At 47.4% G+C, this 23,891-nt stretch overlaps 1 protein-coding gene across 1 annotated transcript in view; it reads left to right on the forward strand.

Annotated features, from left to right (window-relative positions):
* The first annotated feature begins 967 nt into the window (after window positions 1-967).
* Window positions 968-23,891, forward strand: part of NCKAP5L (NCK associated protein 5 like) — a 107,590-nt gene continuing 84,666 nt past the window's right edge. Inside the window, exons 1-2 of the mRNA XM_078685945.1 lie at window positions 968-1,030; window positions 21,505-21,621. Coding sequence (XP_078542071.1) covers window positions 21,508-21,621 — 114 coding nt within the window. The 5' untranslated portion in view covers window positions 968-1,030; window positions 21,505-21,507. The remainder of the gene's footprint in view (window positions 1,031-21,504; window positions 21,622-23,891) is intronic.

Consider the following 23,891-nt stretch of genomic DNA (forward strand, 5'->3'; position numbering starts at 1 on the left):
GAAGCTCAGTTATCTCATGAGAACTGCTCGATGTGAGGTGCTGCATCAACTATTTTGTTTTATTTAGAATAGCGCAGATTCTTGGCTGAGTTAAGCTATGATATTGGCAACTGATTGGCACTCACTTTTTCAATCTCATGCGAAATGGAAGAGACACTGGGCATCAAATCTAAGACTTGTCATCACACATTAAGTTAATCCACAAACTTCAATGTTCTGAGACCTGCAGATGTGTGCGACCTCAAACAAGCATTTGCTGTAATGTTCTGATGAGCAGACTGAAAATATACCTTTGATCAACAGTTAGACAGGAACGTCTTTCGGAAGTTGAAAATATTTCATGAGCTAATCATTTCACAGTAGGAATTTTTTAAGAAATTGCGAAAAGGGTCGTCTTAAAATGACTCCAAAAAAACGGGTTCTAACGTGCTTGGGATTGAAAACTACGGAAGCTGCTTTTCTGTTGCCTCGCTCGTTCCCCTTTTTGAAGATCTCGGTCCCCAAGTTCCGGTTTAGTTGCGCCCCTGCTTATCAACATAGGGTCTCTTCTAAGGTTCCATGTTGTATCATAAGTTTACCTTACACTGCGGTGTTCACACAGATACAAGAGAAAGCCAGCAGGACCCTTTACTGTAGGCGCTGTACTCTGACTAGCCAGGCTTGGACTTTCACTTTGTATGTATCCAGACCGCCGAACTCATACCCAGCTTTTTCCTTTGATCAAGACAAATATCGTCTGTTTGTACACAGTCTGCCGCATTTCACTTCCATTCTACAGCAGAGAGCCTGCAGCACACTCGCATCTTCTTCCGGGTAGAAGGAGGCGGGACTTCCTCTAGTCTAACACTGTGAGCGTGTAGTGGTTTATCTGAACGGATGGGCGGGGCTTGGAGTGTAGTGGGCGGAGCTCCCTGAATAGGCAGTCGCCGAGGGGCGGAGCTGAGAGGTTCGCTGTCATAGGGGGCGTGGCCATCGCTCCGGGAGAACAGAGCGGCCTGGAGAGCCTGCCGGATGCAGCGCTTGCGGCTCGGTGAGAGGGGCGCCGGGTACCGGGGGAAATCCCCGATGGGGTTGTACCGGGGTGACACAAGGCAGCCGGGCAGGTTATGGGAATGGCCGCTCAGAGCTCAGATGGGAGGGGGTGGTGACGGCGGGGGGATTTTACTTGCATGAGGCCGGGGGTCGCGCTCAGTGGCGGCCGTCTGTGGGGTGCAGTGTCTGCACAACGGTTTAATGCGAGAACGGGCAGTGGAGCTTTTGTGTGGGGTGTCCGTGCTGTTCTACACCCTTGTCACCCCTGGAGTCTGGTCTGTGTGATCATCAGTGTCTGGTTTTGTTTCCTCTGCAGACTTGACCTCACTTCCTGCCCGGGGGGTTCCTGCACACATACTTGTCCTGTCCAACATGTCTGTAGGTTGTGGGGATCTTTTCCCTGCGCACACAACGCCCTGTTCAATATGTCTGATGATTATGGGATGTGTCTGCACACAGTACGTTTGTTCCAGACGCCTCGGGCTGTGGGGTAGTTATTCCTCTACACTATACTATAATCTGTATGTATTGGGGAAGTGAGGGGTTATGTCCTTCAGCCTGTGCCATGTTCCGGATGTCTGCGAGTTGTGGGGCAGTTATCTGCACAGACAACACCCTGTTCTGTGTGCCTGGGGGTGTGGATTTTTTCTAACAGCCATAGGCTCCTGCTACAAAGGCGAGGGTCTTTAATCCACAGTGTGTCATGTTTCAGATGTCTTGAACCCGTGAGAGTCCTTTTGAGCACAGACAATGCTTTGTCATATATGCAGATCGTGGGGGCTCGTCCTGCAGATGTATGACCATGCTAGAGATAGACGGGCCTTTTCTCCATATCATGCAGCCCGGGGGCTTGTCCTGCACACAGTGCCCTGTATAGGGGCGTTTTTCCTCCGTATAATAGTGCCTTGCCCTTCTTTTATGTTGGGCACCCTGCTCCAAGTGTGTAAATGAAAGTTTTGCTGCAGATGTGAATAGTGCCTTTTTCCACGAGTGATTTTAGGGCGCCAGAGAGACTTTTCCTACAGATGCATTATTTTGTCCACATGCGTCATGTGTTTTGGGTGAACCGGGGTGTTGTTCACAGGCACAGATTTTGCTGTGCCTCACGAATTAAAAGGACGGATCTTACCTTGCATATATAGTGTCCTGTCGCAGTTGTGGACGGAGGCTTTTTCTTCGTATTGTGACTGACCTGTCCGATTTGTAGGAAGGCTAAAAATAGCTTTTCCTGTCACCTCCTTTGAATGCAGAGGGTTGACTTTTTCAGCTCATGCAGTGCTCAGTGAACGCGTTTAGTATATTTCTTGCTCGCACACACGTTGTTACAATATATTTCATACCTGACCAGTGTAAGAATTATAGACTCCAAAGCTGGGTACACACATGTTGTACTATTAACAGTTTTAGTACACTCTCTTTACAGTCTGTTGGTTGTGATATTGTGTGTGTTCTAGGTCCTTTGTGCATTTTATTGAAAGGTGGAACATTGTGTTTTTTTGGTCTTTCAGTTGTTTCTGGTATTCACTCAAGGAAGAGGCAGTTTTGCCACTTCCTTTCTATTCAGGAAGTTCTTATTTTCCATGCAGGACATGTCTACAAATATGTATATCTTTCCTGGGGAATGAATGTGTCTATATATTTATATGGTGGCATTTATAAAGCGCGAACCATGCAGGACATGGACGTTAAATGTCTACAAATGTGTATATCTTTTCCTAGGGAATGAATGTGTCTATATATTTATGTGGTGGCAGTTATAAAGTGCGAACCTAGCAGGAAAGCAACGAGGCTGTAAACAAAGCCATGGCTAGAGACTTTTTTCTCTCTGATCACACAGTTTGCAGATTTTGGACTCCCTCTTATCATCTGCTACAATTATTTCCATTTTGTGGTCCATCCTGTATTGGGTAACCATGTGACTGTGGTTTCGTTGGTGGTCATGGTTAGTTAATCTCATGCTAGTGGTCTTCTTTCTAGGGCATGTGTTTGGTTAATTGGAGGTACTATTGTATGTGTGCTGTTTCCCATGTTGTGCACTATTATAACCATTTTCACAGTTCTCAATATGTGTATTATATGACATCACATTGCTTCATAGTGTGATGTTGACAGTGGTGCTGGCCTGTGGCTGAGTTTGGTGTGGGGTGTGCAGGGAAGGTGTACATACTGCCACTCACTGAATGTGAAATAACTTCTCTGGAAGGAAACTTTTTTGTTTTTTTAGCAGCTAATAATTGGAGAGAGGGAGTCTGACAGATATTATGTGAAATTACCTTTCCTGCAATTCCATACGTATGGGTGGTGCTCTCAAAAACACCCAAAGCTTTAGCTCGAGACTGAGTCAGCTTTCGACTTGAATCAAACAATTGAATTTGCAACTTTTTCCAGAAACCTACCAAAGTCTATTACAGAAGGGGTCGTGCATACTTCAGATGCCAGAACAGGAGTGTATGAGCTGGTTTTGAGAAGGGATTCTGCCAAGGCTAATAACTATTTTTAGCGTTTGTTCCCAAGGACAACTCAGTCGCAAAGCAGTCATAGCTGTATGGGTTGTGCATTTTTTTCATTTAATGAGCAGCAATAGCATTTTGAAAAGGAACTCTGTATAGCAGAACAATTAGACAATTGGGTCAGTATTATTTTAATTGAGACTTGGTACAAGGGTCACCCAGTCACCATCTTTGATGACCTTCCTCTACTGGGATAGAAAGTGATATTCAGAAAGAGAGAATCATAAGAGAGGCAGGGTTTCATTACTTTTCACTTCTCATTCTTGAAGCACATGCAAATTATAGACCTGAATGTTTTATCTTTCAAATGTGTAGTTGCATGCTCTAGGGAACCCCTTTTTAACAACACAGCTCAGTACCATATCAACCTCTTACTCTTCTACCTCGCCATTCTCTGTCTTCTATTTCAAACCAGTGTCTAAAAGAGGAAGTGACTAATCAGATCAATAAAGTCAAAGCATCTGGGCCTCTGTGGTTGTCCAGCTGCAATCTTAATTTTAAACTTCCCATACCCAGCTAGATCTTGAAAAGAGAAATTACCAGATATGCGCAGGAATTAGCAGAGCAGAATAACATCCAGAAGGACTGGCATTTGGGTTGCAGAGGAGGGTTTTTGTCACCCTTGCAAAGGCTAACCTGTGGTTTGGATTCTCATCTCAAAGTTGCCTGTTATACAGTAAGCCACACCCTCCTTTTGAGCAGCCGCGAGGAATGTGTAGGGTTATTGTGGTCATGCCTTGAATGGACTCAAACGTTTCTTCACAACCATAGCCGACAGCGGTTGGGGGTTTTCTTTCATCATCCCACTAGGTAAAAGGAGAACTCCCATGAGGATTCCTCATTTCCCTGCTACTTTTTAACATCTGCTTGCTTCCTCTTGCTTCAAGTATTACACCATGGGTACTCTTCAGAACATGTACAATGGCCGCCATCATTCAGTGAGCGAATTACTTGAAACACTGTATAAAAATTCAAAGTGAATTAATAATCAGTTGTGTTAGACGTAACAAAAGGGTGTGAGATTGAAGTGCAGACCATGTATTCTGTTGTTTGCGGGGATGAACACATATATTTATGCTTTAATTATCGCGAGATATGAGTGACAGGGCTGGGTAAGGGAACACTGCCTTTCGGTCCATGCTGGTGAAATTCTTGGCTCACGCAATGCTTTTGAGTCAGTTTAGATGAAACTGGTCAGAATGAGAATAACCCTCCGGGGAATAACAGTGAAGCGATTTAAGGATGGAAAACGATCTACAGCAAGGCTGTGCACAAGACCATGCCAGCATTGTGAGCAGATGTTGACACATTGTAGTGATTCAGCCGAGTTGTAGTGGGTAAGGAGCTATGAGACTGTGGTTGGGCGAACTGAGCGAGATGTTTGGACGCAGTTCAGGCCCGAGCCTTGCACGGCTTTTGCTCACGCAATTCAGTCAATTTCGAGCCAGGGAAACATGTGCGGAGACTGCCGAGTAAACTGAATCTTCAGCTGCTGAGTTTCTTGTACTCAAGAAAAACTAAATGTGCGCCAATAAAAAGTTTTATAGCCCAAACCCCGCCCTTCCTTAATTTTGGAAGGGTTGTGAGGTGAAGATTTCCCTGTAGCCATGCACATACGTGAAACGTGTTTTAGAGAATGAAAGGAGAGAGAAGGGATCCTGTATGCGCCCATGCTGCCCTTTTGCACAGGGTTTTTGCTTGGGTGCAAGGCTCTTCATGCACACATGCTGTGCTTTGCCCTGGGTGTTGCATTGTGGGATGGAGGGTATTCAGGGATATATACCTTTTCAGATATTCTTTTTTTGTTATTCTTTTTTTTTTGTTATTTTTTTTTTTTTTTTTGGACTCGGTATTGGTTTTCCCACACATACACCAACCGCTACATACACATGATACACATCTAATAAGTGGTTCCAAAGTAGACCCTTATTAATTCGCTTGAACAGTGGTCTTCAAACTTCTTAATACTGTGTATATTAGGTTCACTCGGGTCCCCTAAAATGACCAACCTATATGCTCACCTTTATTCCATAAAATGTTAAATACTATAAGCGAGCTGAAGAATTACATTGAGGCTTGAGGGCACACCTTCTAGCAAATAAAAACAAAACAGATGTGCACCGGTGCCTTTTAATTCACCAGAGTAAACGTGTATTTTAAAGCATATATGTTCATTATTTCTTCTCTTTTTTTTCTCGCTATCATACCCAGCTTGCAGTTGATCCTATGTCATATGTAGCACTATGAGCTAACCATGTCTTTTCAGCAGAAAGCACTTTGCATGCTGATTTTTTTTGATCCCCTACATATATTGTTAAATGTGAAGCTACAAGTCTCAAAATGTAATGTCCTCTGAACTTGAGACACAACATGGTACTGGGCATTTTTATCATTTCAAATATTGCAATTCTGTTCAGTGAACCTTTTTTAGAAAGCACGTTCAAAGGCATGATTGCCAGTATGCATTGGGCAGACACTTCACTATAATGTTGTCCATTAAGTGATCCTTGAGCAGAATTGATGAGATGAGGACTTAAGGGTAATATGACACGCATAGCAAAAGTTACTGATTACCTATTGGCCTCTGTGTTCTTTCACATTATCACAACAATGAGCGATGCTTGTCTATATTCTCAGAATACAAAGATCCTTTTTATCATAACTCTGCACCTCACCCACACACCCCACCTTCACAACCAGTCGCACCCCCACCCTGGGCATACCCCAATGTTTGAAGGCTACTGCATTTGAAGATACCTTTTCCCCTAGTAGAGGCGGTTTGTTTCAGATTTCCCAGTTATTGCAAAGTTCATGTTTTATGCAGAATCTCATTTTTGATGAGATGCGTGGGCATAATTTGCTGCCATTTCAGCGGTTTCTGTCAGCACAGCGTTTCTTCTCAGTTTTACTTGCAAAGGTATGCTTGTCTTTTTTTAAATAGTTTATTATGTTTCAGACTTATTTATCAAACAGCACCCTGCTCCAGTCAGCCTTCCCCAAAAACCCATGATAGTATCAATTGATATGTTCTACCTCAGTGATAGGATGTGCAACTCATTTCTTGCCATATTAGTGCTAGACTTGCTTTTCTTTGCACAGGTTTGGGGAGGGTGGGGTGTTAAGTATCTCAAATGTCTTTGTATGTGTGTCGGTTCGGATTACCGGCCTTGGTCTTCCCTTCTCCCACTCCACACTATTTGCCGAATTTGTCATCTGGGTTTCTAGTCGATTTGTGCTTGTCAATCTCTATTTCAGCCTTCAGTCGCTTATCCAGTCTTTGGTGAGAGTTTTCCATGTGTTTTTTAGCCGAGTGTTTTTTTTCCTATAGTGCAATATGGTGTCCAATAAGATTTTGAGGTCTGAGTGCACATTGTATACTGTCAAATGTTATGTTCCTGTTCACTTTTGTCGTCATCGCTTCAGTGCCACTTGGGGCAATCATTTACATCGGTGCTCCGAGCACGGGGTCGGAAGTGCTTTTTTTTTTTTCTATTTTCAGAAATGGTAACCTTATTTGCTGAGCATTATGTTGCAAATTGATGCGGTCAAACGTGCTTAATCGATGGTGAATCTTAGAGGTAGCACTAATACTAGCAGGAAAGGGAGTTATAGTGATTACATGTCCGTTGTGATACTGTTGGGCTTCAAGTTGTTTTGTATCTTGCATCTTTTCCCATTTCTTCACCCTGGTTCTCCTGGGCAAACTTATGTGTGCATTTGTGGAATGACCAGACTGAGTGCGTCTGTCATAGAACCAACATTGGACTGGTTTGAATACGTGTGTGTAATGTTGTTATTAGGTGATTGTTAGAAATTGGATTTTTGGCCGGCTAGGGCATGTGCCAAAGTCAGGCAGAAACAACCACTCTAGTCAGGATAAGGGAGTTCCACTCCCTAAAATAACCCCTGCTCACCCCCCTTGGTAGCTTGGCATGAGCAGTCGGGCTTATCTTAGAGGCAGTGTGTAAAGCATTTGCACATAACCGACAGTAATACAGTGTACACACTACAAAAGGACACCACACCAGTTTAGAAACATATATAATATTTTTATATACTTAAGACCAAACCAAAAACGATAAAAAATCCACAATACAGTACATAAAAATCTTCAGTTATCAAAATATGCTTGAAAAACAGTTCCTTGATGTCGATAGCTCCGTCCGAGGCTATCACTGCGTCGTGAACAAACAAATCCAGACAGTTCTGCGTTGCGACATAGCAGCGTTGCGGGCCAGCTGCAGTGGCGGGAAGGTCCGCAGACTACCTTTTAGAAATGCAGGGCATCGACGACCTCTCGTTAAGCTTCCGAAAGAACGGCGTCCGCAGGCGTCTGTTCCTGAGATCGGTGCAGGAGTCGTCGGGGCCCTTGAAGTCAAACGTGTTGCAGATCGAACTCCTCTCTAGTGAAATCAGGAGCGCTGGCAGGCATCCAGTGCTGCTGTGCAAAGTGCAGCGGTGCGGCATGCGGTGCCCTGAAGTCACGGTGCAAGCAGCGGCCCGCTGGCGGCGTCCGATGGCATCGTCAGTGAGACCAGGGTTGTGGTGCGAAGTGAATGCTGTGCTCGTCGCGATGCTGGCAGGTTGCAGTGTAAGCAGCGTCGTCGTTGCTGAAGGCGCTGTTGTCTGCTGACAAACTGGAGTCGATGGCGTCGGTAGGCCAAGGCTGGGGTGCGGTATGAGGGCGGTGCGCCGTGTAACTTTACGAGCAGTGCCCTTGAACCACAGTGCAACTAGCAGCGTAGATTTCGGTGTGGAGCGGCGGTGTCGGGGATACCAAGGCTACGTTGTGAAGCGAGGCGTTGCAGTGCCCTCAGGTCACGGTGCGAGCAGCGGATCAGTGGCGGCAGCAGCCCGCATCGTTGGTAAGACCAGGGTCGCATGCGGCAGTGCCTTCAGGGCACGGAGTCGGCAGTGGCGTCGTAGGCGTCGCTTAGTTGCTTTTCTTCTGTTGCAGCACAAAACACATAGTTCCCAGTGCTGAGGGCAGAAGAGCTTGAAGTTGTTGCTGTTCCTGAGACTTCATGAACAGGGGGCAAGCTCTACCTCAAGCACTTGGAGAAACTCACAAAGTAGATTGCAGAAAGTTCAGTTCAGTTCTTTCACTGCCCAAGACAGAAGCAGCTACTGTAGGCCAACTCAGCAAAGCATACATCAAAGTGGTAGGTCCCTCTCACAGCTTCTCCGGCTCTTCTTCTTGGTCAAAAGAGTTCTGAAGTTCAGGGGTCTGGGCCCCAATATTTATATCCCAGAATCCTTTGATCTCTTAGGCATAGAGTGTCTGTGCCCAGCCAGAACCAGTACTGCCTTCTCTGGTGTGACTTCCTGGCAGGAGGTGGAGACTGCATTGTCAGAGGCAGGCCAGGCCCTTTGAGGTGCGAGGAAATCTCCTCCCCCTTTCCCAATTGCAGCCCAGGTCTATTCAGCCCTTCCCTGACTCGCCTAGACTATCTAGAGCCACTCCTGCTCCCCAGCCTTCTGTCATCCAAACACAGACAGGTAATCCACATTCCAGCAGAGGCACTTAGATGACCGAGCAAGAAAATACCTACTTTCTAAATGCGGTATTTTCAAACACAGAATTTAAAGATCACCTTCACTAAAAGATGCATCTTTAGATTCTGAGTTCAGGCATACTAAACTTTAATATACTACCTAGTTCCCTGGGCCAGTTATGTTTATAAAATGTTATAAACAAACTTCCCATTCTGTCCTATGGGGAACAAGTAGCCTTGCAATAGTGAAAAACAAAATTGGCAGTAATTCTTTATCAGGACATGCCCCACACACCAGGGCATGTCCTACCTTTCAAATACACTGCACCCTGCCCAAAAGGGTACCTTGGGCCTACCTTAGGGGTGGCTGACATGTAAGAAAAGTGATGGTTAGGCCTGGCAAGTGGGTGCACTTGCCGAGTCGACATGGCAGTACCAGACTGCGCACAGGCTCTGCACTGGCAGGCCAGAGCACATTTACAGTCTGTTTGGGTGGGTGGCACAATTCAGCGCTGCAGCCCACCAACAGCATTTGATTTACAGGCCTTGGCACATGCAGTGCACTTTACTAGGGACTGACCAATGAATCCAATATCCAACCATGGAAACACCTTCCCATAACTCAATTTACTACAGGAGCACCTGCATCTTACCATTCCCTCTACATGGCACCGCTCGCCCACGTTGGCACGACCTCAACATCCTCTCCTACGCCGATGAAACCCAGCTGATCCTCTCCCTCACCAAGGACCCCCACACCGCCAAAACCAACCTCTACGAAGGAATGAAAGCTTTCGCAGAGTGGATGAAGAACAGCCGACTGAAGCTGAACTCGGTCAAGACGGAAGTCCTCATCCTCGGCTCCACCCCCTCGGCCTGGGACGACTCCAGGTGGCCGACCGCACTGGGAACAGCTCCAGCATCCACCGACCACGCACGCAACTTAGGGTTCATCCTCAACTCCACTCTATCCATGACAAAGCAGGCCACGCCGTCTCTTCCTCCTGCTTCAACACGCTCCGCAAGATCTACAAGTGGATCCCCACCGAAACTAGAAGAACGGTCACCCAGGCCCTCGTCAGCAGCAGGTTGGACTATGGAAACACCCTCTACGCAGGAGCCTCGGCCAAACTCCTGAAACGACTTAAACGCATTCTGAACGCATCTGCACGTCTGATCTTCGACATCCCTCGCCGCAGCCGCATCACACCCCACCTGAGACCTGCACTGGCTCCCCATCAACAGGAGGATAACCTTCAAGCTCCTCACCCAAGCACACAAAGCTCTCCACAACACCAGACCAGAGTACCTCAACAGACGACTCAGCTTCCACACCCCCACCCGCCAGCTTCGCTCCGCCGACCTCGCCCTCGCCACAGTCCCCCGCATCTTAAGAACGACTTCCGGCGGCAGATTGTTCTTCCACCTCGCCGCCACTTGGAACACCCTCCCCATCCCTCTATGACAGACCCAAGACCTGCTGACCTTCAGAAGACTCCTCAAGACCTGGCTCTTCGAGCAGTAGCAGCATTCCCCCCCAGCGCCTTGAGGCCCTCACAGGTAAGTAGCGCGCTTTACAAATGTATTGATTGATTGATTGATTGACCACTGATCAGCAGTGCAAAAAGTGCGCAAAAACGCTACGCCAGCAAAAAACAGAGTAAAAAACCGGGAGGTCAGAAAGCAAAAACTCAGGGGAAACGTGCCAAAAGATGCCTAGTCTAATAGTGATTTCTTCTCATGTGGTGGTGTTATGAATGTGTGTTATGGATTTTATGATTCCCTAGCCTAATCCATGAGAGTAGTTGGTTTATGACTAACACCCTCACCAGACGGGTGTCCTGCGTGTGCCAGGGTGAGTCACGAAGTAGTTGGCAGGCTACTACTCTACTAGATTAAGACTGATCACCCTACTGTCCCCACACCTCCCAGGAGTCCAAACATTTATTTTAAATCCCCAGTGGCCCTCGCAATATTGTGTCTAAATTAGAAGGAATCCCTTCTAACCATAAGGGAGGAAAAACAAGTTGGAAACAGAAGTTGTAATCAAAGTGAATAACAAACAAATGTTTACACTTAATCGCAATCTTTAATTTTGTCTGATTGTATCCATAACCTTTAGCCTAATTGTAATAAATTTGGATTAAATGGACTATATCCACTTTTTCTCTCGTTGTAGTTTCTTATTGTATATTTAAGGAAAACTTATCCAAAGGGACCTGGGGTATATAATTGTTACAGAAATCAGGGCTCCCTAAACTTATGTATACATTAATTACTTAATATATGCTTAATGGCAATTATTTAGAACGTTTTTGTTAAAAATATATATTTATTATAATTATCAAGTAATCAAGACTCTCTTTAAATATGAAATACCCTAGACCATGACACGTGATATGCCCAGCAAAAAACTAGATAGGGACCAGGCTCAGATGAGCTAGTCAAGGATGAAAGCGCATTGGCTGGATGGGTCGAAGGGTTCAAACATGAAATTCAAGTGGCATTCCAGAGCTAAGAAGGCAGGTTTTTGTGAGGATTAATACCTGTGTCCACAATATTGCCAGGTTGTATTATGCAAGGGTTATTAATTCCAGAGCTAAGAAGGCAGGTATGTGATGTGTAATACCTGTGGCCATAATGCTAGTGATTTCCTATTGAGCATATATACAATGGAAATTTCAAATAAGCATTGTCACATCCAATATCTGTGGTCTTGGCAAAAAAGTATTTTTTTTTGTTGTTGTTTAAATTGAGTTCCCCAGCATCTCAGGTACATCATTCCCCACACTTAACTGTACTAGGTTCCAAGTCATTATGCACACATGTGAAAGGATGAACTGGACCAACCCACTCATGCTGTATGATGACGTGGGCAGAAGCAGAATGTGAATGACACTTGAACAGACATATGAAGAGGGGTGACTGAAAGCCACTGTATCAACGTATACACATTATGGTTTTTCTTTTTTTAGGAAACATGAGGCTGGCAAGACAGGCTATCACTAGGTCAGAATTAAAGAGAAGGCCATAGTAAACTAATTGTGTCTGATACTAATTAAGGGTCTGTGACCATTCCAAAAAGTAAGAAATTTTCTGGTGGCAAGATCACCCCACCCATAACATACTTCTGGTCAATCATAATTTAGCGATTTTAAAAAGAACAACAACATTTTTCTCTGAATATCAAAACATTAATTTCCAATTGTAGTTTTCTTACGTGGATGTTAAGCAATAAGCCCATTCTTGTATAACAAATATATTTGTCAAATGTACGGGAGACAAGAGTATTTGCGCAATTTTGGGTGATCATACTGTAGAAATGCCTTCCTCTTGATTCAGTTGATTCCTTCTAGATCCAGATAATTCAATCATTCACTTTAAAATGTCTGTGGCTCACTTGTGCTTCCTTATTAAGACGGTAATGATGTAACATGCAATCTCATAAGGGAGTGCCCTGGGACAAATGCTCTACTTTGGTCTTGTATGGCGTGGGCATATGGTGAATATGATATCCCTCTACATTGGCTTGATTCTCCATCGATATTAGGCCTAATATAAGAGACTGTACCATGTTACTGATATAAATAATTGTGTGACTCGTACATAGGGTCTTATTGCGATGTCGGGCGGAAAGTCTCCAACTAGCGGTCGGAGGCTTTCCGTCCGACATTGCAGGTTTACAGTCTAACCGCCATATTGGGATGCCGGCGGTCGGAGGTAAACCTGCAAGGGGGGGGGGCAGACCACATAAACCCTTAATGACTGCTCCGCCGTCAGGATTATAATGTCGTTTTTTGACAGCCATTCCATGTTGGCCTTTCCAACATGGCTGCCGGAAACTGACATTGGAGGCCCTAGTAGGGCCCCCTTTCTCCCTGACTCTTCGCAATTTGGCCTGGGGGGCATGTATGGTGCCCCCCTAAACACGAAAAGGTGGAATGGACACTAGTGTCTACTGAACCATTAGTTCAAAATTGACAACCCTCATAGGCAGCCTGATTTTGCGATGCGGTATATCTGTTTTTCCGCCCCATCAGGTGTCATGGCATATTCATAGGGTAGTCAAAAGTGTGGTATGCCTGCCTCACCCGAGGCTACCTCTGGTCCAGGTAGAAGTATCCAGAAATGATAGGGAGGGTGAAATGATTATAAAAGCAGTGTATCTCCAAAAAATATATTTTAATGAGAAAGGGGGATAACACTGTCAGTTAAAAATAAGTCGATATAGATGTAATCGAGTAACTAGATTACCATATATCTATGTATATATGGGTGCGTCGTCTGACGACGCACCCATATATACATAGATATAGTTACTCGATTACATCTATATCGACTTATTTTTAACTGACAGTGTTATCCCCCTTTCTCATTAAAATATATTTTTGGGAGATACACTGCTTTTATAATCATTTCACCCTCCCTATCATTTCTGGATACTTCTACCTGGACCAGAGGTAGCCTCGGGTGAGGCAGGCATACCACACTTTTGACTACCCTATGAATATGCCATGACACCTGATGGGGCGGAAAAACAGATATACCGCATCGCAAAATCAGGCTGCCTATGAGGGTTGTCAATTTTGAACTAATGGTTCAGTAGACACTAGTGTCCATTCCACCTTTTTTTGATTAACTTCGGATCTTATCAGGGGAACTGAATGGACCGCAAATCCTCTTCCCTCCTTCTTTGATAGAAGCCCCCCTAAACACCTCTGCACAGTGTGTCAGGCACCACATGGTGCCTGCCACATGGAGCACGGATGGTTCAAAACCTCCATTTCGCAATGGAAGCTTGTGCTGCCGGCCTTTTTTGCCCGCCGAACAAGCTTCCATTGTGAAATGGAGGAGAGGTTTGCGACAGCATCGTGGGTGGTCGCATCAAACTACTGTGGTCGGGCGGTTCCTTTCCACAATGGTGTCAGCTGCCCAACATCTTAAGGCCCATCGTTGAGGCCTGTGCTGTACAATTACTTATTCACGCATCTTATTTATTGCACTAGAAGCACATATTTCATGGAAATTCACTTCACGTTTTCTGGCTCTTTAACACTTTTGTCACTGCTTGTGGTACCTGCTGTCTATTTTCACTATTTGCTATTGATTTTAGTGAGGTGAAATTCTCCTTCCCCTTTAACTTTATTGCTTTCATTTTCTGGTCTGGAGGCAGCTTTATCTGTCTCACCGGCCTCATATAACCAATAAATAAATGGGAAAACATCTATAGATACCTAGAGGGGCTTTGAGTCCGTCCTCTTCATCCATTGGTCTGCTTGGGTGTTGTTCACATTTGTTTCCTCTCTTCATAGCATACACCATGTGGCAAAGAGGGTCAGCCCATTTCGGCTGTTGAATTTTGCACTGTGAGAGACGGTATTTTGCATAATGACATATGCAGATCCATCTAAACAAAAGTGCCCGTCAGTTCCATGGCTAGTGGGCGTAAACTTTACTTTGCAAATACTTTTTTCTTTTCTTTCTTTAACCTTTTACTATTTTCTGTGATCATCATTTCGTGTTGAAGTGGTCTTCAGGTTACAAAAATTCAAAGCCAATATTACAGTTCTTTGTGCCAACAAAGATAATATTTTCCTGAGTTTTAAACTAATACGTAAACTGTTTCTATACCTCTTTTAAGTACACCTGCTAGCTTAGAAGCTCCCTTACTGTTCTGTTAAATGTTTATTCTTTGGCTAACTTATTTATACGTCTTTATTGCAAGCAGTTAGCCATCACTTGTAGGCAGCCTATTTTCTTTTTCTTATTTTGGCATACGCTTTTCAATAAAAAAAAACATTTCACCATTTGCTAAGTGCATACCTATTGAATTTGCCAAACTTGCTTTTAGTGGGAGATGAGATGTCAGTACAAGAGTTCGTCACAGTGTAGCAAAGTGCAAGGTCAAGTTTGGCAACAGCCCATATTTAGGCCTGGTTTGATAATTACTTTTCTCTGCAGACCTATTACTACCAATCCTGTGAAATATAGATAGCATGAGGAAGAGATGCTACTTTGGCAGAGCTAAAACCCACTCTATTTGGCGTATCATTCCACCTCCTATGCAGTGCTTACAATGTAACGCAGAAGGGACTAATTTACATCTCTATACTGAATTATCACGCATTAAATTCTTTATTGCATGAATACATTCTATACAGCAATTGCTTTTGGCTCTTTCACTACATGAGACTTTAAAAAAACTAAGGGTTTAAAATGCAAGCTAGACCCATTGGCTATGCAATGCTTGCTCTATATTACCACAGCGGGCCTCTTTTCTTCCTTTGGTCCTTCATCAAGGTTTTTTTCTCGGGTCCTCTGCTGGTAGGTGGGTGGGGGGGTGTAACTTTTTGCCTAGCAGCCATCATAGAGCTGTGTTTGTGACTCTTCCGTTTCCTGAATGGGATGTACTGTTCCTGAACTAGTATTAATTTGAACCAAGGCCATTCTAGTTTCTTTTTCCATTATCTCTTTTTAGTTGAGACAAATCTGTCCCCTTTACGAACTTGTTTCTTTTGCCCTGAAAACCTTTCACTCTGCGTCATTCTGTCTGATCTATTTCTGCGCGATGCCACCTTCAGTTTTGTCCCTCTTACACCACATGTCCTCTTGCTTCTCATGTTCCAGTAAGTAGTCTGGGGGACCCTAGTTTCCACGGACGGTATCCTGGTACCCGACTCCTAGAGTTGAGTGCCTGTGTCCCGTGCTGCAGTGTATGAGACAGAGTGAAAGGGGCGTTGCAGAGAGAGCCCGATCGGCATATATGGGGTATCCAAGGCCTTGCGTTGCTGTCTGTAATGACTGCGGGGTGGCTGTCCCGTGCAGTGCACATGGAGGATATCTCTGCAGTCCCAGCCACTTGAGTGTTTCGTGTGGTGCTGATGTCTCGGGCCCGGTTCCACTGCTGCCATGGGACTGAAGGGGCAGGCGGGGCTCGGGGCTGGCGCGAGAATTGACCCCATAAGACCCTGCTGTGGGAGGAGAAGGGTCTCTGGGTCTGAGAGAGGCCCTTGTCTGGGCGGAGCTCTGATTTCATTTCTGACAGCGGGCTGTGCACCTTCCAGCGTGAGTGCACCCTGTCAGAGATGCGACTACTGCCGATGCTCTGGGGAGAGCGCCAGGAGTCGGCAGAGGGCTCTGGCTGCAGAGGTCTGTCCGTCCCAGAAAGGATGCCCCCGCTCCAAGGGAGAGGTCTGTCCGTCTCCGAACGGATGCCCGCGCTCCAAGGGTACAGACGCTTGCTTCGTGCAGGCGCACTTGCTGCGCTTCGGGTCACGGCCTCGCCCTCTGTGGTAAAGGTTTTCAAACCCTGGCTCCTTTGTACTTGCGCCGTGGTCCGTGAGGCACTCGAAGAGATGAGAGCAGCGCCGCCCTGGGGGCGTCTGTTAAATGTGCTCGTATTCCCGAGCCCCCAGGCCGGCATCCAGCGTTCTTGTAACCATTGGATGGCTGCACTCGGGCTGTCCCTGCCTCAGCCTCCCCTCAAACCCCCTTCCCAGCAGGAAGCAGGCCAGCAGTGAGACTGGGCTCTGTGTGAGCCTCCTGCCTGTCTCTGTGTACCAGCAGTGCCCCCATCACCTCTGCCTTCTGAAGCTTGCTCAGTGAGCTGGCCACTCTTTGCAGTGGCTTTATGTTCAGTCGTTTCATAGATGGGCGGGGGGAGGGGGAGGATTTAGCCACAGTGGTAGTTCTGAACAACTTTTGGTGTTGTACTACCACACTTCGACGCCTCGCCAGGGGTAGTAAGCGCTATATAAATGCAATTACAATACAATACAACAGTGTCACTCTGCGTTGGGCGCTTTAATAATCGTCAGCTCGCAGAAAACACAGATTCGTTTGAGGCAGGCTGACTTCAGCACTATGCATGAGCGCCCAGTGCACATAATGAATGCACATCACATAGCAGCCATAAATTTCAAAGCAAGAAAATGGACAAAGCAGCTGGACTGGTGCAGACTGGCACAGTGGGAGCTGCCCCTACGGTAGTGACGCCAGTTCGAGAGCTATTACTTCTGCAGAGGCTGAACCCTACTGCAGTGACACCACACTGGGTCCTCTCCTCACACTGAATTGACACCATTTTGGGAGCAGCCCTTACTGCAGTGACAACACACTGGGTCTCCTTCCCACACTGCATTGGCAGCATTGGAGGAGAAGCCCTTACTGCAGTGACACCACCCTGTCCTCACAATGTAGCAACACCAGTTGCTGTCTTCACTGCTTTCACACCACACTGGGTCCTCTCCTCACACTGCATTCACAGCATTCTAGGAGCAGCCCTTACTGCAGTGACACCACACTGGGTCCTCTCCTCACACTGCATTCACAGCATTCTAGGAGCTGCCCTTACTGCAGGGACACCACACTGGGTCCACGCCTCGCACTGCATTGACAGCATTCTAGGAGCAACCCTTAATGCAGTGACACCACCCTGTCCTCGCAATGCAGCAACAGCAGTCGCTGTCTTCACTGCAGTGACACCACACTGGGTCCTCTGCTCACACTGCATTGACAGCGTTCTGGGAGCAGCCCTTACTGCAGTGACACCACACTGCATTGACCGCATTCTAGGAGCAGCCCTTACTGCAGTGACACCACGCTGGGTTCTCTCCTCACACTGCATTGACAGCATTCTAAGAGAATCCCTTACTGCAGGGACACTACAGTGGGTCCTCTCCTCACACTGCATTGACAGCATTCTAGGAGCAGCCCTTGATGCAGTGACACCACACTGGGTCCTCTCCTCACACTGCATGACAGCGTTCTGGGAGCAGCCCTTACTGCAGTGACACCACACTGGGTCCTCTCCTCACACTGCATGACAGCGTTCTGGGAGCAGCCCTTACTGCAGTGACACCACACTGGGTCCTCTCCTCACACTGCATTCAGAGCATTCTAGGAGCAGCCCTTGCTGCAGTGACACCACCCTGGGTCCTCTCCTCACACTGCATGACAGCGTTCTGGGAGCAGCCCTTACTGCAGTGACACCACACTGGGTCCTCTCCTCACACTGCATGACAGCGTTCTGGGAGCAGCCCTTACTGCAGTGACACCACACTGGGTCCTCTCCTCACACTGCATTCACAGCATTCTAGGAGCAGCCCTTGCTGCAGTGACACCACACTGGGTCCTCTCCTCACACTGCATTCACAGCATTCTAGGAGCAGGCCTTACTGCAGTGACACCACCCTGGGTCCTCTCCTCACACTGCATTCACAGCATTCTGGGAGCAGCCCTTACTGCAGTGAAACCACACTGGGTCCTCTCCTCACACTGCATTCACAGCGTTCTGGGAGCAGCCCTTACTGCAGTGACACCACACTGGGTCCTCTCCTCACACTGCATGACAGCGTTCTGGGAGCAGCCCTTACTGCAGTGACACCACACTGGGTCCTCTCCTCACACTGCATTCACAGCATTCTAGGAGCTGCCCTTACTGCAGGGACACCACACTGGGTCCACGCCTCGCACTGCATTGACAGCATTCTAGGAGCAACCCTTAATGCAGTGACACCACCCTGTCCTCGCAATGCAGCAACAGCAGTCGCTGTCTTCACTGCAGTGACACCACACTGGGTCCTCTGCTCACACTGCATTGACAGCGTTCTGGGAGCAGCCCTTACTGCAGTGACACCACACTGCATTGACCGCATTCTAGGAGCAGCCCTTACTGCAGTGACACCACGCTGGGTTCTCTCCTCACACTGCATTGACAGCATTCTAAGAGAATCCCTTACTGCAGGGACACTACAGTGGGTCCTCTCCTCACACTGCATTGACAGCATTCTAGGAGCAGCCCTTGATGCAGTGACACCACACTGGGTCCTCTCCTCACACTGCATGACAGCGTTCTGGGAGCAGCCCTTACTGCAGTGACACCACACTGGGTCCTCTCCTCACACTGCATTCAGAGCATTCTAGGAGCAGCCCTTACTGCAGTGACACCACCCTGTCCTCGCAATGCAGCAACAGTAGTTGCTGTCTTCACTGCAGTGACACCACCCTGGGTCCTCTCCTCACACTGCATGACAGCGTTCTGGGAGCAGCCCTTACTGCAGTGACACCACACTGGGTCCTCTCCTCACACTGCATGACAGCGTTCTGGGAGCAGCCCTTACTGCAGTGACACCACACTGGGTCCTCTCCTCACACTGCATTCAGAGCATTCTAGGAGCAGCCCTTGCTGCAGTGACACCACCCTGGGTCCTCTCCTCACACTGCATGACAGCGTTCTGGGAGCAGCCCTTACTGCAGTGACACCACACTGGGTCCTCTCCTCACACTGCATGACAGCGTTCTGGGAGCAGCCCTTACTGCAGTGACACCACACTGGGTCCTCTCCTCACACTGCATTCACAGCATTCTAGGAGCAGCCCTTGCTGCAGTGACACCACCCTGGGTCCTCTCCTCACACTGCATGACAGCGTTCTGGGAGCAGCCCTTACTGCAGTGACACCACACTGGGTCCTCTCCTCACACTGCATGACAGCGTTCTGGGAGCAGCCCTTACTGCAGTGACACCACACTGGGTCCTCTCCTCACACTGCATGACAGCGTTCTGGGAGCAGCCCTTACTGCAGTGACACCACACTGGGTCCTCTCCTCACACTGCATTCACAGCATTCTAGGAGCAGCCCTTGCTGCAGTGACACCACACTGGGTCCTCTCCTCACACTGCATTCACAGCATTCTAGGAGCAGGCCTTACTGCAGTGACACCACCCTGGGTCCTCTCCTCACACTGCATTCACAGCATTCTGGGAGCAGCCCTTACTGCAGTGAAACCACACTGGGTCCTCTCCTCACACTGCATTAACAGCATTCTAGGAGCAGCCCTTGATGCAGTGACACCACACTGGGTCCTCTCCTCACACTGCATGACAGCGTTCTGGGAGCAGCCCTTACTGCAGTGACACCACACTGGGTCCTCTCCTCACACTGCATTCAGAGCATTCTAGGAGCAGCCCTTACTGCAGTGACACCACACTGGGTCCTCTCCTCACACTGCATTCACAGCATTCTAGGAGCAGGCCTTACTGCAGTGACACCACCCTGGGTCCTCTCCTCACACTGCATTCACAGCATTCTGGGAGCAGCCCTTACTGCAGTGAAACCACACTGGGTCCTCTCCTCACACTGCATTAACAGCATTCTAGGAGCAGCCCTTGATGCAGTGACACCACACTGGGTCCTCTCCTCACACTGCATTCACAGCGTTCTGGGAGCAGCCCTTGCTGCAGCGACACCACCCTGGGTCCTCTCCTCACACTGCATTCACACCATTCTAGGAGCAGGCCCTACTGCAGTGACACCACCCTGGGTCCTCTCCTCACACTGCATTCACAGCATTCTAAGAGCAGCCCTTACTGCAGTGACACCGCACTGGGTCCTCTCCTCACACTGCATTCACAGCATTCTAGCAGTAGCCCTTACTGCAGTGACACCACACTGTCCTCGCAATGCAGCAACACCAGTTGCTGTCTGCACTGCAGTGACACCACACTGGGTCCTCTCCTCACACTGCATTGACCTCACACGAGGGTGAGGCTACTGTGAGCTGTCCTTCCTCCAGTGATGCCACGCCAGAAGCTACACTCCCTGCAGTGACACATCACTCAGTCTTTTCTTACTGCAGAAATATCACATGGGGGAGCCGCCATCCCTGCAATGGCATTGCATGGGAGAGCCACTATTCCTGCATTGATGATTTCACTGGGAGCTGCTCTGTGTTCTGACATTGCACTGGAAGCCGCTCTCTGCAGTTTCTCTGCAGTGAGAATTGTCTTAATTGCATCAGCAATATGTAGAACAGGAGTCGCATATAGACCTAAGTGGAGAAGGATACCTTTTATACGTGCAACCGAGTCCAACAATGTATCATTTAAGAGCTAAGTCTCACCAGTCATGCAATATTTGCCCTAGTCTCTTAAGTGAGGGGTTAGAGTGTTGCTCCTATTCGGCTTGTCGTGGTGGTAATTATTGATGTTTAGGAGGGTTGTGCTGAATGAGTAGACTACAGTTGTTGATCGCTGGGTGATGTTGGGTGGGGTTAGACAACTTTTTCTTGTATGGAGGGCACTGACTTAGTTCGTGGGTTGGTGCTTGTTGGATGGTGGGTCACCACTTGGCAGTGTGTCTGAGAGCCATTAAAAGAAGTGAATGCTTTTGGAATGCACTGTCTTGATGCTACGTTGGTCCAGTGGGCGAAGGAATGGAGGTTGGGGGGCGATATTGCAGATATGCTGCAAAACCAGCCCCAGAAACAAAAATGATCCCCCCCCAGGTGTCTATAACTGGCCCCCACCCTGGCGGCCCACCGAGGAAACGCCCAGTGCCCGCTACAGCCAGTCCGGCCCAGTTTATAGGCGTTGTGGGTCTTGGTGATATTCATGTGTGCATTTGGCTCTGGTTGGATAGTATGACTGATCTCCTGTGCCTTTAATATCCCTCTGTTCCGCTCCTCAGGTGATGGCGTCGGAGGCTGTGGATGTGCAGCAGCTCAGCGCGGATATGGTGACCGGAGATGGTGTTCTCGATCTGGGAGTGAGCCGGGAGCTGCTAGGCCGGCTTCGGGAACTGGAGGTATGTGTTTCTGGAATGTTAAGGGTACAATAACTGTTTAAACTCCCTCTCTCTGAAAGCACAGCATTGGAAACCCCATGTAAGAGTACCTTCATATGGAGGTACTTTCGTGGTTTAGGAATCACTAGTCCAAACAGACTTTGGCCTGGTGCAATCTGTAGACACAGCCTGATGTCATTGCATAGTAGTGGTAGCTGATGGATGTATGGGAGGAGAAAGACTGGAGTCAAAACATTTCTCCAACAGGCTCAAAGTAGCCTGTACTGGTTTTAGTAAATGTGAAATCAATTATTGGTATTTTGGGTCCTCTGCACCTTTGATTGAGTCAGCAAGCTACTAATTGTAAACGACTTTCAAACAAAGCAGTACATTCTTCATACGGAGTCTCTTTGCCCCCATTATCAGCATTTAATTTGTAATACCAGAGTGAATGGTTCTGCAGAACTTAACAATTTCCTTTTCGAATTGGTGATGCAGAAACAAAGTAATAGTTTTATATAACTTTGATAGATATGATTCAAAGACCAAGACTTGATGGCAACATGCCAGTTGCTTGTAAATTCCCACTTTTAACATTTTAGGACCAATTCTTTCCAGCGGATTTATTTTCATAAGGTTGAGAGGCTTTACACAACGCACCAAGGCATGAACAAGCACATTGTATAAGAATACACTCTTATGAAATTCCTCAAACACACAAGGAGTTCCCTTGTCCAGGGCTCTTAAAATAGTAGGTCACAGAAACAGTCATATGTGGAGACTTAGAATACAATGCACAGCAGTTCTCTTTTCATCTCACTAAGGGCGTACTGTCCTGATTACATGCAGCATGGAAAATATGCTTCCTCCACTAATGTGGTGGAAAGCACTGGCAATTCTACTGACACTCAACTACTTTCCAACTCCCGCCACTGTAGACTGTACCCACCTCCTCAGCAGGACTCCCTGTTTTGGTTTCTTAGCCAACTATAGTAATTCCTTTGATATAGGTTGGGCTTTTTGGGTTACCACCCACTCTTCCAAGAAGCTCCCTTCTGGTTAATTCAGTCTCACCACCCTATATTCTCTGCACTGTTCACCAATTGGTACCCATTAGAAGAGGCGGATAACAGGCCATAAAACAATTGCAATTGCAGGAAAGTAGAAATGGAAGTAAGCTTGAGGTAGGTATTGACCCATGCGAGTCAGCCGCTATTTCCATCAACAGCCAGGCACACTGAAGCAGGAGTCATCAGATATGCAAAAGATTGAGTTACACAACACATGCAGCCATGGCATTTTCGGTTCCTCTTCTCCCAGGTTTCTGCGGCCATTAAACTGAACCCACAGCCTGTTAACAGATTTTTATAGCAATTGTAGCAGAGTATTGCCAATGAGGAGCCTTTAGGCCTTGCCATGTTATCTTGTACATATCTGAAGATTTGTAGCAAGGATCGTTGTAAGAGATGGGTTTAACAGGACTGATGATTACAAGATCTAAGGAAGGTTTCAAGACGGAGCGGTCGATGTCTGGAGCGGCTCCGGTGTGCCCCTTGGTGTGTTTTTAGCAAGGATTCGACGGAGGACCTCCCCCCCCCCCCCGCCGTCCAGTGGTTCGGTGAGTACCGAATGGGGGCATCTGGAGCGGCTCTGGTGCGACAGTGTTTGGATGCTTGTGGCAGCGTTTTGGGCGGGAGGCTTCCCCCCCTCCCCCCCCTCACACGGCCGGTATGCTCTGTTTACCGGTGTGTTGGGGGCACCCTCTGCGCAACTTGGGAGAAGCCTGATGGGAGCAGCAGCGTCAGTGGTGATGTCTAAGGTAATTGTACGCTGAGCTATCCACCAAAGTTCCATTGCAGGTCTTTCCACTCCCTGCCTGGAATACAGCACACAAAACTTTTTAGACAGCCTTTGGGGCGACGCGAAGGGCAACTACCTGTATTCACATCATATCAAACATTCATGCAGGCTTTGTTTTACGCTTTGCCCGGACTTCTATGTGACTGGTATTTGCGCGGGCTTTTCACTCTTCATTGCTAACCTGGCTGGGGCCATAAAGCTGGAACCATAAATCGCCCCCCTGCCCACCATGAAGCTACATACCAACGCGGTCAGGGAGCAGCAACACAGAGATAAGCCACCATCTAGCAGCATAGAAGCTGAACTCTGCTCCCCCCCTCAATCAACATGGAAGATGGACTAATTCGACATCCCCAGAGTAGAAAGAGAAACCAAACTCTGGAATCCTTGCATTTTGGCTGCCATCTTAGACTGGTCTCTCCCTCTCTCTC

Source organism: Lissotriton helveticus, chromosome 1_1 (genome assembly GCF_964261635.1).
Source record: "Lissotriton helveticus chromosome 1_1, aLisHel1.1, whole genome shotgun sequence".
NCBI classification, from domain to species: Eukaryota; Metazoa; Chordata; class Amphibia; order Caudata; family Salamandridae; genus Lissotriton; species Lissotriton helveticus.